The sequence below is a fragment of the Schistocerca serialis genome, chromosome 3 (assembly GCF_023864345.2).
Source record: "Schistocerca serialis cubense isolate TAMUIC-IGC-003099 chromosome 3, iqSchSeri2.2, whole genome shotgun sequence".
Classification (NCBI taxonomy): Eukaryota; Metazoa; Arthropoda; class Insecta; order Orthoptera; family Acrididae; genus Schistocerca; species Schistocerca serialis.
The window spans coordinates 535,665,650-535,681,817 of record NC_064640.1 but is presented as its reverse complement, the minus strand read 5'-3'; the positions used below and the strand labels follow the sequence as shown (position 1 = coordinate 535,681,817).

Sequence of the window (16,168 nt, the reverse complement as noted above, 5' to 3'; positions counted from 1 at the left end):
GACGGAGCTATTTTGAGAGAACTTCGATCAAGGAATTTCCTCATACACAGTACCAAACATGGCTGTTGTTTAAGGACCAGTCAAGAAAATTAACATTGCCGAAGTGCAGGCTGCTCTGAGGGAAAGGGAAAGCGAAAGCTACTGGCTCTTATGACCTCCCAGCAGAGTTACGGTGTTCTCAACAGTGGAATGCGACAGGTTAGCTAAGAAATAGATCTTTTCAAACAAATCATCAGAGAAGGTAGATCGGCAGCAATCACCGTACCAATCTTCAAAAAGACAGGAAGCCCAGCTGAGTGTGAAATTATCGCGCGATCAGGTTACGTGTTGAAGATCCTTGAACGCATACGTGACAAAAGGATTCGTGAGATAGCTCAAATAACAAGGAACGAAACTGGATTTGTGAAAAATTGTGGCACAACTGACGAAATCTATGCTGTCTGGCTGCTAGTTCAAAAATACCGCGAAAAGACCAAGCCACTGCATCTTACTTTTAGAGACCTCGAAAAGACTTTCGATCGGGCACCATATCACATAATCTGGTTAGCGCTTCGAGACCATGGCTTTCCACTGTACGTAGAACCGAGGAGGTATGTCTAAGCGGCTGCAGTAGCGACAAATGACTTTCGCATCACATTGAGTCCACCAAGGTTCGACCATACTACCTTGCTGTTTATTCTTGTGACGGACAGTGTCACGTCAGACATGCACATGCCACTACCGTGGACACTTTTCCATTCTGATGATGTCATTTTGGCTGCGGAAAACAAGTTTGACCTCCAGCCTCAAACACAAAACTGGAACGATGGACTCGCGCGATATGGCCTGCGGATCAACAAGAAGAAAACCTGAGTACATGACATAATATTCGCGAGAAGTTGGTACAGTCGACGTTGACGGAGAAGATCTACCGAGAGCAGAATAATTTAAGTATCTCGGTTCGACAATCGCTATCGGTGGCCAACTTACAGACCAGGTCAACGCAAGAGCGCAGGCAGCCCGGATGAAGTAGCGAACAACAATAGGCGTCTCGTGCGATCGTCGGATTAAGGATCATCTGAAGTCAAAGATGTACCGGACTGTCATCAGTCCTGTTGCTCTGCGGCACTGAGTGTTGGCCACTTACTAAATAGGTAGAACAGCGATTGAGGGTGGTTGAAACTAAGATGCATAGATCGACAGGTGGCATCAGTCGACTGGATCACTTATCGAACGACACTATCAGGAAACCCCCCAGGGGGTCCACAACTCTTTTGTGGACACGTTCGTAGCGAGCACGGGACCCCGAGGTAATGTGGCCCTCCTTCCTTTCCGTGCTGCATACCTTCCCTTTCCGCATCCTTCCCCGTCCCCCATCTTCGCCCCCCCCCCTCCCTCACCTCTGGCTCTTTCCTTCCCTTTCTCCCCCTCTGGGAGTATGGTTTGTGCCTACGTCCGGAGACGGACGCTCGAAACTGTTACAAATTCCTTGCTTTCTACACTTGCAAGTCTTCGTCCTTCCTCTGTCCTTCTCCTTGCCTTCCCTCTTCTCTTTGCCCTTTTCTCCGCTGCGGCGTTTGAGACCCCTCTTCTTTCCTTTCCCTTTCTCTTTTTTCCTCCCTGTGCGTGTCTGAAGGCCGACCCACGCACTTCCATGCGTAGCCGGTGACGGGGTAACACGTAATTCCCTGCCCCGGGTAGACAGGTAGGACACGTACGTACCCCCTGGTAGCGGCCAGGCCCAGGGAGGGGTGATTACCCGAGCTGATACCTTCCGAAAGTGCCGATTGGTCCCTCCGTCCGTTTGTCGGGAGGTGTGACCTGAGGTGTGAACAATCACCTAAGGCGGGAGTGCCCTCAGAGAGGGCCCCCACAATGGAGGAGCGCGCCATCGGAGACGCCGGTAATCATGGGGGATTCTTCCGCAATGGTTTCCTCACCTTCCACTATGTCTGCTCACAAGCGTAAGTTCAAAGAGTCTCAGCCACAGACAGTTCTTCCATCGTTGCCACAGTTCCTTGTCGTTTCTCGGTCTGACGAAGGTCACGACTTCTCCACGGTCAACCCTTTCATTATTCAGAAAGGTGTCGACGCAATTGCAGGTCCTGTAAAGTCTTGTTCCAGATTACGGAATGGTACCCTGTTGTTAGAAACAGTCAGTGCCCTCCAGGCACATAAATTGTTGGGTACCTCACGACTACACACCTTCCCTGTCCGGGTGGAACCGCACCGTACTTTAAATTCCTCGCGTGGAGTAGTATATACACGCTCCCTCGATGGATTGCCTGACGAAGAAATTCAGCACTACCTGTCTGACCAGGGCGTAACGGCTGTTCATAGGGTTATGAAAAGGGTTGACACGAACATCATTCCAACCCGCACTGTCTTCTTGACATTTGACAAAGTTCAACTCCCATCGAAAATCAAAGCAGGGTATGAGATAATTTCTGTTCGCCCTTACGTCCCAAACCCTACGCGTTGCTATTGGTGTCAGCGGTTCAATCACACCAGCCAGTCCTGTTCCAATCCGGCCAAATGTGTTACGTGTGGCAAGGATGCCCATGAGGGTGCTTGTCCACCTCCATCCCATTGCTGCATCAACTGTATGGGTGACCACGCTGCTTCCTCTCTAGATTGTCCCGTTTTTAAGGACGAAAAGCTCATCCAGGAAATTAGAGTAAAGGAAAAGGTGTCGACCTTTGCTGCTCGAAAATTATTCGCCAGTCGACAGCCCACCGTGCCTCAGACAGGAAAATACAGCACTGTCCTTGCTTCTCCTCGGCCAACAAAGGAGGCGGCCACGCAGACTTGCGACCTCACCTTTAGTGCCACGGTCGTCAGATCGGCCAGCGCAAAGATCGCCCGTTCAACCTCACCACTTTCGCCTGCCCACTCTCTGGCTCACCCTTCGTCGAGTTCTGCTAAACCTCGAGCCCAAAAGTCAGATACCAAGACTTCGAAGAAAGAGCATACTCGTGAAGAGTTTTTACATACCGCAACTTCCCAACCATCGGTTCCTCTTTCCTCTAAACATCATACTTCCAAGAAGGCTACAAAGAAACCCAGTTCCTCTCCTTCTCCGCCAAGGCGTGTCCCATCTACAGCACCACCTGGCGGAAATCACCCTCGGCCGTCTTCTGTGTCGCCGAGGCGCACTGCTGGCGGCCGATCAACCGGCCGATCGCTGGTGGCGGCCGATCAACCGGCCGATCGCTGGTGGCAGGAGCTGCTCCTGACCAACCTATGGATCCGGATCTTCTGCCTTCGGCTGAATGCCATTCCATGCTGTCGGTCGCAAACTCTGAGCAGTCGTTGAGTTGTCAGCGACCTTGGTCACATTCCTCCATTTTCTGTTCACCCTATGTCCATTATCCACTGGAATATCCGCGGTATTCGAGCCAATCGGGATGAATTGTCGATCCTCTTGCGATCCTACTCGCCGGTCATCTTCTGTCTTCAGGAAACAAAGCTGCGTCCCCATGATCGCTTTGTTCTCCCTCATTTTCAGTCCGTCCGATATGATCTCCCCTCTGTTGAAGGCACTCCAGCACATGGAGGACTCATGATTCTTCTCCATGAAACTCTCCATTATCACCCAATCCATTTAAACACTTCCTTCCAAGCTGTCGCCGTCCGTCTTTCCCTTTCCGGATACACGTTCTCTGTTTGTACTGTATACATTCCATCGTCCACACCAATGGCACGAGCTGATCTCCTTCATCTTCTTGGTCAGCTTCCACCCCCATACTTGCTGGTTGGGGACTTCAATGCCCACCACCCGCTTTGGGGATCTCCACATCCTTGTCCACGTGGCTCACTATTGCTAGACGTCTTCCACCAAGCAGATCTAGTTTGCCTCAACACTGGGGTCCCTACATTTTTGTCTGCCTCCACGACAAATTTATCTCATTTGGACCTTGCGGTCGGTACTGTTCCGCTAGCTCGGCGCTTCGAATGGTTCGCCCTTGATGATACACACTCGAGTGACCACTTTCCATGTGTCCTTAGACTGCAGCCTCAACTGCCCTACATGCGCCTGCAACGCTGGAAGTTTGCCCAAGCTGATTGGACACTTTTTTCGTCTCTAGCGACATTCGATGACCGTCACTTTCCCAGCGTCGACGATGAGGTCACACATATTACCGACGTCATTCCTTGGTGGAACGAGGCATGCCGTGATGCAATACGTGAGCGGCGACGTGCTCTCCGCGTTTTCCGCCACCATCCTACTTTGGCCAACTGTATTCGCTATAAGCAGTTCCGAGCGCGATGCCGTCGTGTCATCCGCGATAGCAAGAAGGCAAGCTGGAAATTCTTTATTAGCTCATTTAACACCTTCACTCCCTCCTCGGAAGTTTGGAGTCGGCTTCGACGGTTCTCAGGCGCGCCTAGTTTCACCTCGGTCTCTGGGCTCACTGTCGCGCATGACACATTAGTGGACCCCGTCGCAATTTCTAACTCGTTGGGTCAGCACTTTGCTGAGATTTCGAGCTCTTCAAATTACCCGCCAGCGTTTCTCCCGAAGAAACGTGCAGCGGAAGTGCGCCCTCTTGCTTTCTCCTCTCAAAATCGCGAAAGCTACAATACTGTTTTCTCCATGCGGGAACTCCAACATGCATTCTCTTCTTCTCGCTCCTCCGCCCCAGGACCGGATGGTATCCACGTCCAATGTTGCTGCATTTATCAACCCATAGTCTGCGTTACCTCCTTCGCCTTTATAATCGAATTTGGACCGACAGTACTTTTCCCAGACGATGGCGGGAAGCTATCGTCGTTCCTGTTCCGAAACCTGGAAAGGACAAACATCTCCCCTCTAGCTATCGCCCCATTTCTCTCACGAGTAGTGTCTGTAAGGTTTTGGAGCGTATGGTGAATTACCGTTTAGCGTGGTGGCTGGAATCCCGCAGTTTTTTAACACCTGCCCAATGCGGATTCCGAAAGCATCGTTCTGCAGTTGACCATCTTGTTGCTCTCTCCACTTATATCATGAACAATTTTCTCCGGAAACGCCAAACAGTAGCAATATTTTTTGATCTGGAGAGAGCATACAATACCTGTTGGAGGACAGGCATCCTCCGCACACTGTTCTCTTGAGGCTTTCGAGGTCGGCTGCCCCTTTTTCTTCGCGAATTTATGGCAGAGCGCACATTTAGGGTGCGGGTGAACACTACTCTCTCCCGTATTTTCTCCTAAGAAAACTGGGTACCCCAGGGCTCCGTGCTGAGTGTTGTACTGTTTGCCATTGCCATCAATCCAATTATGGATTGTCTCCTTCCTGATGTCTCGGGCTCCCTCTTTGTGGACGATTTTGCGATCTACTACAGCTCTCAACGGATCAGCCTTCTTGAACGACGTCTTCAAGGATGTCTCGATCGCCTCCACTCTTGGAGCATCGAAACCGGCTTCCGTTTTTCTCCCAGTAAGACCGTTTGTGTTAATTTTTGGCGACGTAAGGAGTTTCTTCCGCCCTCCTTACATCTAGGTCCTGTCAACCTTCCGTTTTCAAACGTCGCTAAATTCTTGGGTCTTACGTTTGACAGAAAACTGTGCTGGTCCTCCCACGTTTCCTATCTTTCGGCTCGCTGTCTGCGATCACTTAACACCCTCCGTGTCCTGAGTGGTACCTCCTGGGGAGCGGACCGAGTGGTCCTTCTCCGTCTCTATCGCGCCTTAGTGCGCTCGAAATTGGACTATGGAAGCATAGTCTACTCCTCTGCTCGGCCGTCTATTCTTCGGCGTCTCGACTCTATCCACCACCGTGGATTACGTTTAGTGTCTGGAGCTTTTTACACTAGCCCTGTGGAAAGCCTTTATGCTGAGACTGCTGAACCTCCGCTGTCCAATCGGCGAGCAGTCCTTCTGAGTCGTTATGCTAGCCATCTGTCCTCCATGCCTGCTAATCCAGCCCATGACCTTTTTTTCGACGCCTCCTTTGATGTAGGGTATGCAGGCCGTCCCTCCTCCCTACTACCACCGAGAGTCCGCTTCCGTCAACTGCTCCATTCTCTTTCCTTCCGCTTTCCTAAAACCTTCTTGACTACTTTGGGTACAGCACCGCCTTGTCTCCGTCCCCGAATCTGCCTGCTCCGTAACCTTTGTCGATTTCCCAAGGATGGTACCCCTTCACTTGTTTATCGTCGGGCATTTGCTGCTCTATGTGCACAAATGTCGGACGCCACATTTATTTGCACCGACGTCTCGAAAACATCGTTAGGTGTAGGGAGTGCCTATATTGTTGGCGACACCCGAAATCACTTTCGGCTTCCCGACCAGTTTTCGGTTTATACTGCGGAGCTTTACGCTGTTCTCCAGGCTGTCCACTACTTCCGCCGCCATCAGCGGATACAGTACGTTATTTTCTCAGATTCTCTCAGCTCTCTCCTCAGTCTCCAAGCTCTTTATCCTGTGCACCCTCTGGTCCACCGGATTCAGGACTGTCTGCGCTTGCTCCACCTGGGGGGCGTCTCGGTGGCGTTCCTTTGGCTCCCGGGACACGTTGGTATCTGTGGAAATGAGGCGGCCGATATTGCAGCCAAGGCTGCAGTCTCTCTTCCTCGGCCAGCTATTCAATCGATTCCCTTCGCCAATCTACGGAGCGTTTTATGTCGACGTGTTGTTCATTTATGGCACACGCATTGGTCGACACTTACCCATAATAAATTGCGGGACGTGAAAGCTCTTCCTTGTGCTTGGACCTCTTCCTCCCGAACGCGTCGTCGGGAGGAGGTAATTTTAACTAGACTCCGGATAGGGCACTGTCTTTTTAGCCATCGACATCTTTTAAGCGGCGATCCTCCCCCACTCTGCTCCCACTGCTCTCAGCTGTGGACGGTAAGACACCTTTTAATTGAGTGCCCCTATTTTAATCCGTTACGCTCCCGTCTACAGCTATCGCCTGATATATCGTCGATTTTAGCAGATGACACGCGCTCAGCCGACCGCGTTCTCAAGTTTATTAGTGCCAGTGAAATGACGTCAGTCATTTGAAGCTTTTTTTGGGGACAACCAACCCCTTTCTGTAGTGGATTTTTAAGCCTTCCTTCTGCTTTTAGTTTCTCCAATTTTATGACTTTCGTTCCCATTGCTGCTGGTTTTCAATTTCGGTTATTTACTGTTTCCTAAGTCACGGACCGGGCGCTAATGACCATAGCAGTTTTGCGCCCTAAAACCAAAACAAACAAAAACAACTATCAGGAAACGTTTCGGTGGTCGCACCGCTCTAGAAGAAAATGCGAGAAAGCCGTCGGCGATGGTTTGGGCTGTGCTGTTGCACGCAGAGGACTATACCATTTCCAAAGGCAGCATACACAGTGGAAGTCATGGGAAAGAGACCCAAAGGACGACTTAGACAGCAATGGGCCGACAATCTGCTTAACAAGAAGGTTGTGAATCTTCAGCCAGACATGGCCGACGATCGGACAAAATGGAGAGAGCGAACCCACTCAGAGGATCCTACCACTAGGCGGGACAAACGTTAAAGAAAAATAAGGAAAAATAGACAATTTCAACGTAGTTTCACTCTCTGAATCTAGTTAATAGTTTCGGAGAAATTATAGTTAAAGACGTTTGGTTTTACATGTTCATGAAAATAAATCTGATACTCCGCATGGAACAGCTATTTGTTTGTTCAAAACGGAGAAATCGTAACCAATAATAATTGTAATTTCCTCGTAGCAGTGTACCGGATTTCGGAGAGTGAAACTACATCGAATTTGTTAGTTTCAGATCTACAATATTGGCAGTAAAAATTCTGAGGCGATACCAGTTTCACTGTAATAAATCTTACTAGAAGAAGAGATTACACATCGTTTAGTGAGAACTTCCTTAATGTATACCTGGGTTAAACGAAGTTGTGATGTCTCAAACAATTCTGAAATGTTTGGGATTAACTACATAGGAGACTCACCTTGTTCGTCTCATTAACTAAATGAATGTTAGCAGATAGTAAAATGTTAGTACGACGCTCTGCTGCTGCTCCACACAGTGGGTAGAATTTACAAAATGCTCCTAGTGAAGAACATCCTGAATGCGAGTTTTGGAACGTAAGAAATGACGGCAATACCAAAGCAAATTCCTAAATTCTGAAATTATATTCCTATCTGTCGCGTAAGACTGGGTTCCTCTGAATAACCTTGCTTTCGTCCTTCAGTACTAAAAAATACGCGACGTGATCATTATGTACATTGCGAATTGACCTCTATTCGTCTAACTCACACATTTTCAAAAACTGGGCTGTTTCCTCTAATAATTCCCCACTCCGCATCCTCGTCCAAACGAGCTGCTGCTCCAACGAAAGAGTCAACTCCAACCTTCCCAGTAGTCATTCTTCCATCGATGCTCCAAATGCAAATGGAACGGGTCTAAATCGTACTGTGTACTCCAGGGGTGAGTACCGTCTACCATGGACTCACGTCGTTTGCAGAGTATAGTTATAGAAACTATTACATATCTAGTGATAGCCAGCAATGATGTAACCGTACGGACTGTCAAGGGCTGAGAAGTGGGTATATCTAATGTCCTCGCGCCCTCCCGCGAGCGATAGACATGGAGTCTGTGTAAACTGTTACGGCACGCCCGTGATTGCTAGCGGGTGTAGCGCAGCTTTTGTAAGTACCATCTCGGAGCAGTTAGCCGTATTAAAAAGTTCTGCTCAAAAAAAGAAAAAAATACTACAAGAAATTGCCACGAAAATAAACTTGAGCACGTGTACACCGTGGGCAGTGTTTTAAAAGAAGAGATTTTCTTTTCTTCGATTAACTCCTTTACCACTGCGACCAAAATCCAGACGTATTCGGAACTCAGTTAAATGAAAAAGTGCCAGCAAATAATATCAACCATCTCTCACTAATAAATTAGGAGGAACTGACACGAAATTGCGTAAAATAGGTAATTGTAAACGATCGGGGGAAAGTGAGTAGACACGTTAAAAATACTGAAAAGGAGCTTTGGGATTACGATGCTGAAGTGGAGCAGGAGATTGAAATATACTTCATACAGGATGGGATTCAACGTAACAACGAAGAAAGTGACAAGCACGTAGACTTTGCGACCCATCCAGCAACTCGAAAAAGATAGTGTACCGACAGGGCAGCGGAGGTCATTGACGCAGCTAACGAAAGTGCAGTTACAAAAGAAATGAAATTATTAAAAGTTGACAGTTGTGTAGAGTATTCATTAAGAACCATTACTGGTAAGAAATACTTCCGTTTTTTTACGATTTGCAACCGTGCGACATATGTTCGGCTAGATTTCCTCAGCGTCAGTGTTTTGAAGCTGTAATCCGCTCCTCCCACTGTAAGGTCGTGATTCTTGCATCAGCAAAAACTGGCGCCCTCACTATTCAGCAGTATTCTTGCTTTTATTTATCAGTTATTTACATGTCCCGAGTAGAGCTGGGATGCGGTGTTAGTATCGGCCACGTCGTCGATTTCCAATCTTTGAATAAAACCATTAAAATACGTAAATACAATGTTGGGAAAAAATCAATGATCTTATAGTTGAGGAATTGGGACCGTGTACAGTCGTGAAACGAGTAAGGATTAAGGATAGCGCTGTCGGCTCTTGTTAACATTTTCTTGGTGAAGGATTTTGATGCAAGGGGGTCTGGAGAGACTATCCTTTTATGGTGATAGAAGATGTGGAATGTAGAAAAGGGAAAGATCAAGGGTGAGCTTTATAACCTTCATCTGGAGTAGAAGAGGATAACTTTATGTCGGACAAGAAGTAAAATACCTGTCGTACTGACCTACAATGTTACAGCGCCGTCCGGCCGCGGTGGTCTCGTGGTTCTAGGCGCGCAGTCCGGAACCGCGGGACTGCTACGGTCGCAGGTTCGAATCCTGCCTCGGGCATGGATGTGTGTGATGTCCTTAGGTTAGTTAGGTTTAAGTAGTTCTAAGTTCTAGGGGACTGATGACCACAGAAGTTAAGTCCCATAGTGCTCAGAGCCATTTGAACCATTTTTGTTACAGCTTCCATTTGATTCTCGTAGAAAAGTAGTCTGCAGGGTAGGTAATGTCGAGTAAGGAAAAACAGTAGGGGAGAACGAAAAATATCTTTTGTTGTTACTGTTTCGGGATAAAAAACTACTGTTTTTGAAGTGGAAATGTGATTACGCGTAAACAGTGTTTAGTTAATGAATGTGGCTGTTGTAATGTGTGCCTGTGGAGGAGACTTTGGCTAGGGCAACATGCTGTTTTCATACTTACGGCAGACAGCCGCATCATTTGGTCGGACGCACAGCGGGATGCGTAATAAGAGGCTAATTGATTTGGAGGAGGTGGAGCGCGAAATGAACCGGCCACAAAGCAACAGGTGCCCGGCGCGTCTCGTGACCTACAACACGTAATAGCGGGCCTTGTCCCTGCTCATCACTACATGCGCCCGGCGTTATTCAGCCCCGCTCCCTTGTTCTCTGCCCCTTTGTTGGGCAACGCAGTGACGCGCAACTAGCCAAACAACCGGTACATCTCCGATGCTCACAGAATAGATTACTTTTTAACAGCTTACTTCTTGCTTGTATGCAGCTTAATTGAACTCCGAGGCCATTACGCCCATCGAAAGGTGAAAAACAAGAACACAGCTGTTAAACAGATTATGCCGTATTATTGCTAAGATGCTGGCAACAGACTAGGTAGTTACATAAAAACCTGTAAATCCTCGATTATTTAACGAATCGAACTCCCATGTATAAAACAGCTTCAGACATCTGATTATTTAACAAATGACTTAATGTGTTAAGTATTTGGCTTTAAGCGTAAGCGCCGGCCGAAGTGGCCGTGCGGTTAAAGGCGCTGCAGTCTGGAACCGCAGGACCGCTACGGTCGCAGGTTCGAATCCTGCCTCGGGCATGGATGTTTGTGATGTCCTTAGGTTAGTTAGGTTTAACTAGTTCTAAGTTCTAGGGGACTAATGACCTCAGCAGTTGAGTCCCATAGTGCTCAGAGCCATTTTTTTTTTAAGCGTAAGCGAGAAAAATTTGGGAAAAATTTTGAGTTATGCTTAAAGTCTGTTGGAAGTCACGAAGTGCGCTAGTTCTCAAATAGTAGATGAGCGTTATCAGTTATGCTGCGTACCCCAAACTTCCATATGTCGGACACTCAGATCGGTACCAAACGTTGTATGTCGATAGAGTATTAACCAAAACTCCCTACTCACTTCGTACTATGTGCTGTCGTCCAGCAGAATGGGCATAAACAATAATTAAAATAACACCAGATTTGCAGAGCACAGGAAAAGCATAACTGTAACTAATACGTAACGAATGTCAGATCATCGTACCTGGGATCCTTGGTTTGAACCCCAGTGATGACAATTTTTTACTGTATTATTCGTGAAAGTGTTACATGAGTAGTAGTAAACAAAATGATAAGATCCGGAGGTGCATTCAAGTTCTAAGGCCTCCGATTTTTTTTCTAATTAACTACTCACCCGAAATCGATGAAACTGGCGTTACTTCTCGACATAATCGCCCTGCAGATGTACACATTTTTCACAACGCTGACGCCACGATTCCATGGCAGCGGCGAAGGCTTCTTTAGGAGTCTTTTTTGACCATTGGAAAATCGCTGAGGCAATAGCAACACGGCTGGTGAATGTGCGGCCACGGAGAGTGTCTTTCATTGTTGGAAAAAGTCACTAGGAGCCAGGTCAGGTGAGTAGGGAGCATGAGGAATCACTTCAAAGTTGTTATCACGAAGAAACTGTTGCGTAACTTTAGCTCGATGTGCGGGTGCGTTGTCTTGGTGAAACAGCACACGCGCAGCCCTTCCCGGACGTTTTTGTTGCAGTGCAGGAAGGAATTGGTTCTTCAAAACATTTTCGTAAGATGCACCTGTTACCGTAGTGCCCTTTGGAACGCAGTGGGTAAGGATTGCGCCCTCGCTGTCCCAGAACATGGACACCATCATTTTTTCAGCACTGGCGGTTACCCGAAATTTTTTTGGTAGCAGTGAATCTGTGTGCTTCCATTGAGCTGACTGGCGCTTTGTTTCTGGATTGAAAAATGGCATCCACGTCTCATCCATTGTCACAACCGATGAAAAGAAAGTCCCATTCATGCTGTCGTTGCGCGTCAGCATTGCTTGGCAATGTGCCCCACGGGCAGCCATGTGGTCGTCCGTCAGCATTCGTGGCACCCACCTGGATGACACTTTTCGCATTTTCAGGTCGTCATGCAGGATTGTGTGCACAGAACCCATAGAAATGCCAACTCTGGAGGCGATCTGTTCAACAGTCATTCGGCGATCCCCCAAAACAATTCTCTCCACTTTCTCGATGTTCTGCCTTCATTAAACTGTCGCACCCACGAACGCACTTTCGACACATCCATAACTCCATCACCACATGTCTCCTTCAACTGTCGATGAATTTCAATTGGTTTCACATCACGCAAATATAGAAAACGAATGATTGCACACTGTTCAAGAAAGGAAAACGTCGCCATTTTAAGTATTTAAAACAGTTCTCATTCTCGCCGCTGGCGGTAAAATTCAATCTGCCGTACGGTGCTGCCATATCTGGGACGTATTGACAATGAACGCGGCCTTATTTTAAAACAATGCGCATGTTTCTATCTCTTTCCAGTCCGGAGAAAAAAAATCGGAGGCCTTAGAACTTGAATGCACCTCGTACATAACGTTGAACTAGCGAAGCGAAAGCAGACTGCCTAAAAAGCTTTGCTCCAAACTCTGAACGTTTTTCGTGTGCTCCGGAGTTCTGGTGTTACTGTTAATTACCGTTTACACATGTTCTACGGGGCGACAGCACATAGCATGAAATAAATCAGTATTTTGGTGTATAGTCTATTGACATACAACAGTTGGTACTGAGCTGAGTGTCTGACATCTGGAGATTCGGGTGTTAGAGATAAGGGCGGTTTCTACCTGTAGTAACTGACTTTTTGTGTTAAACTGTTGACATAAGAGTATCTCTCTTCATGGGGTTGATTATGACGATATTTTAAATTTCTTTATTTCGGTCAATAACTACGCGAATTACTGAAAATTGAGTTTTTCCCCTCTAAGTTACAATTGGTACTGGGTTATGGAAGAGCAGTTCAGTAATATAGAATATTGCCGACAACACGAACAAGTGAAACTGATAAAATTCAAACAAAATAATTACAAATAATAATATTACTGTAACACTCGGTATACACAGCATCATTGTAAAAAGTTTCATATTAAAATTATGAAGCTGCTCTGTACCACAATATTTTTGCTGTCGTATTGAGACTGGTTACTTTACCATGTAGTATGTTGTTTTGGTCAACGTTTTTTTCGCACGCTGAGATCGTTGTCAGTCCCGACTATCTTATTGCGAGTGTTTGCCCCACTTCTTGACTGCTAAACTGAAGGTATTTACCATATAGTTGATAGGTTCCAAATGGCTTCGAAATTTCCAACGATAGTGTCTTCGTCAATCAGGTTTTCCAGACTTCAACGTTCGAACCTGCCACCAAAACAAATACGCACGCACACACACACACACACGCGTGTATAACACTTTGGACCTAAACAATGCAATTGATGGTACTTGCCATTGAAAAAAATGTTTTGAAAATTGTACAAAAATTTGTTCACATTTTAACCATCATAATCTTTTTTTATTCTCAATTAATAGTGTATAATATCTGCATTTTCTTCTTTCAGTCTCAACTAAAGCTTTGCAAGGCGCCAAATCCATAGGAAGCTTCCTTTTCTCTGCTGTGAATAAGGCTGGAAAAACAGTGAGCGAAGCAAGTGCAAAAATCAAGAAGACAGTGGAAGAAAATGTAAGTACAACCATTTTCAACAGTTAATTTCCGCCCTTTGCCCCACCTTCATGTTATCCTTTCTCTTTTGTTGATGGTACACGGTAGTTGCAGGTTGACAGTCTGTTGTGGTGTAGGATCTAAAACTTTTTTAAAAATACAGAAAAAGGGGTTTGGGGGGTTAGGAGATAGCTGTGCCAAGCCAATCCAATCCACAGGGCTTCTTTAGCCGTCTGAACTGACATAACATAGCTGTAACATTTCTGCTGCTGTTGAAAATGAATTACCAAACGATACTCCACTTCATGAACGAGGTGCACCATCCTGCTTTCGATCAAGCATTGTGCTACTACTGTCTGTGGCACGGGAATTTGTAGGCGTCAGGACTTGAGGACACATCCCTGTAATAAACAAATAACTAATTACATAACATCATTTTTTCCACAATCAAGACCTTAACTATTAATCGGAGAGAGCACAGTGTCAAGTGAAACAGTGTGGCGGGAATAAAACATTCTACATCTACTTTCTCACTGAGCTAGTCACCTTAACGGTGTGAATTGGATGGTACTGGAGGAACCACTGATCTGCTCCATACCATTGTGTATGTTAAATGCACCAAGGGAAATGTATAATCTCTACTCTATTCATCCAGCTGTTGAAATGTGTTGAACGTTCTGTAGTAACACTTGAGGTGGTCATAGTATTTTAAGCGAATCCTGTGGTCATACTGAAACGAAGTGGCATAAGGTATGTGTAATCATTTATGGTAACTGTTTTCATTCAGTGCTACAGAATTTTTTATTGGTAAAACACACTAAGCTTGTTTGCCCTCTTTTGCGGTATTCTGCATGGTATGGGATTTTTGCCAAGTGGGATTGACAAAGGACATTGAAAAAGTTGAAAGGAAAGAGAAGTAGGGGAGGGTGTGTCAAGGAGATGATCAGGTAGTTGGGATAGTAATCATTAAAACAAAGGAATTTTTAGATGCGACGAAATCTATTCACGAAATTTCTATCACCGACTTTGTCCTCAGAATGACAAAATACTCGTATTTTGTTGGCTCATACCTGAATAGGGACAATGAACAACTTAATGGAAATCAAAGCTCGCACGGAAGGATTTATATAATGCACAGATAGTATTCGGAACAGACAGCTGGTTGGAGCCAGACGTCAGTGACAACGAAAGCCTAAGTTCAGACTGGAATGTTTATCGTAAGGATAGCGGGGAAGATCAGTTTGGATTCCGTAGAAATACTGGAACACGTGAGGCAATACGGACCTTACGACTTATCTTAGAAGAAAGATTAAGGAAAGGCAAACCTAACGTTTCTAGTATTTGGAGACTTAGAGAAAGCTTTTGACAATGTTGACTAGAATACTCTCTTTCAAATTCTAAAGGTGACAGGGGTAAAATACAGGGAGCGAAAGGCTATTTACAATTTGTACAGAAACCAGATGGCAGTTACATGAATCGAGGGACATGAAAGGGAAGCAGTAGTTGGGAAGGGAGTGAGACAGGGTTGTAGCCCCTCCCCGATGTTATTCAATCTGTATATTGAGCAAGCAGTAAAGGAAACAAAAGAAAAATTCGGAGTAGGTATTAAAATCCATGGAGAAGAAATAAAAACTTTGAGGTTCGCCGATGACATTGTAATTCTCTCAGAGACAGCAAAGGACTTGGAAGAGCAGTTGAATGGAATGGACAGTGTCTTGAAAGACCATATAAGATGAACATCAACAAAAGCAAAACGAGGATAATGGAATGTAGTCGAATTAAGTCGGGTGATGCTGAGGGAATTAGATTAGGAAATGAGACACTTAAAGTAGTAAAGGAGTTTAGCTATTTGGGGAGCAAAATAACTGATGATGGTCGAAGTAGAGAGGATATAAAATGTAGACTGGCAATGGGAAGGAAAGCATTTCTGAAGAAGAGAAATTTGTTAACATCTAGTATAGGTTTAAGTGTCAGAAAGACGTTTCTGAAAATATTTGTATGGAGTGTAGCCATGTATGGAAGTGAAACATGGACGATAAATAGTTTGGACAAGAAGAGAATAGAAGCTTTCGAAATGTGGTGCTACAGAAGAATGCTGAAGATTAGATGGGTAGATCACATAACTAATGAGGAGGTATTGAATAGAATTGGGGAGGAGTTTGTGGCACAACTTGACCAGAAGAAGGGATCGGTTGGTAGGACATGTTCTGCGGCATCAAGGGATCACCAATTTAGTATTGGAGGGTAGCGCGGAGGGTAAAAATCGTAGAGGGAGACCAAGAGATGAATACACTAAGCAGATTCAGAAGGATGTAGGTTGCAGTAGGTACTGGAAGATGATGAAGCTTGCACAGGATAGAGTAGCATGGAGAGCTGCATCAAACCAGTCTCAGGACTGAAGACCACAACAACAACAACAGGTTAGTCGCCAACGGT

General features: G+C 45.9%; 1 protein-coding gene across 4 annotated transcripts in view; it reads left to right on the top strand.

Annotated features, from left to right (window-relative positions):
* LOC126470411 (synapse-associated protein 1) overlaps positions 1-16,168 on the top strand; it is a 336,806-nt gene that overhangs the window by 223,258 nt on the left and 97,380 nt on the right. For all 4 annotated transcript variants that reach the window (XM_050098263.1, XM_050098262.1, XM_050098265.1 and 1 more), the window contains exon 4: positions 13,632-13,753. In XM_050098263.1, the coding sequence (XP_049954220.1) occupies positions 13,632-13,753 (122 nt within the window). The remainder of the gene's footprint in view (positions 1-13,631; positions 13,754-16,168) is intronic.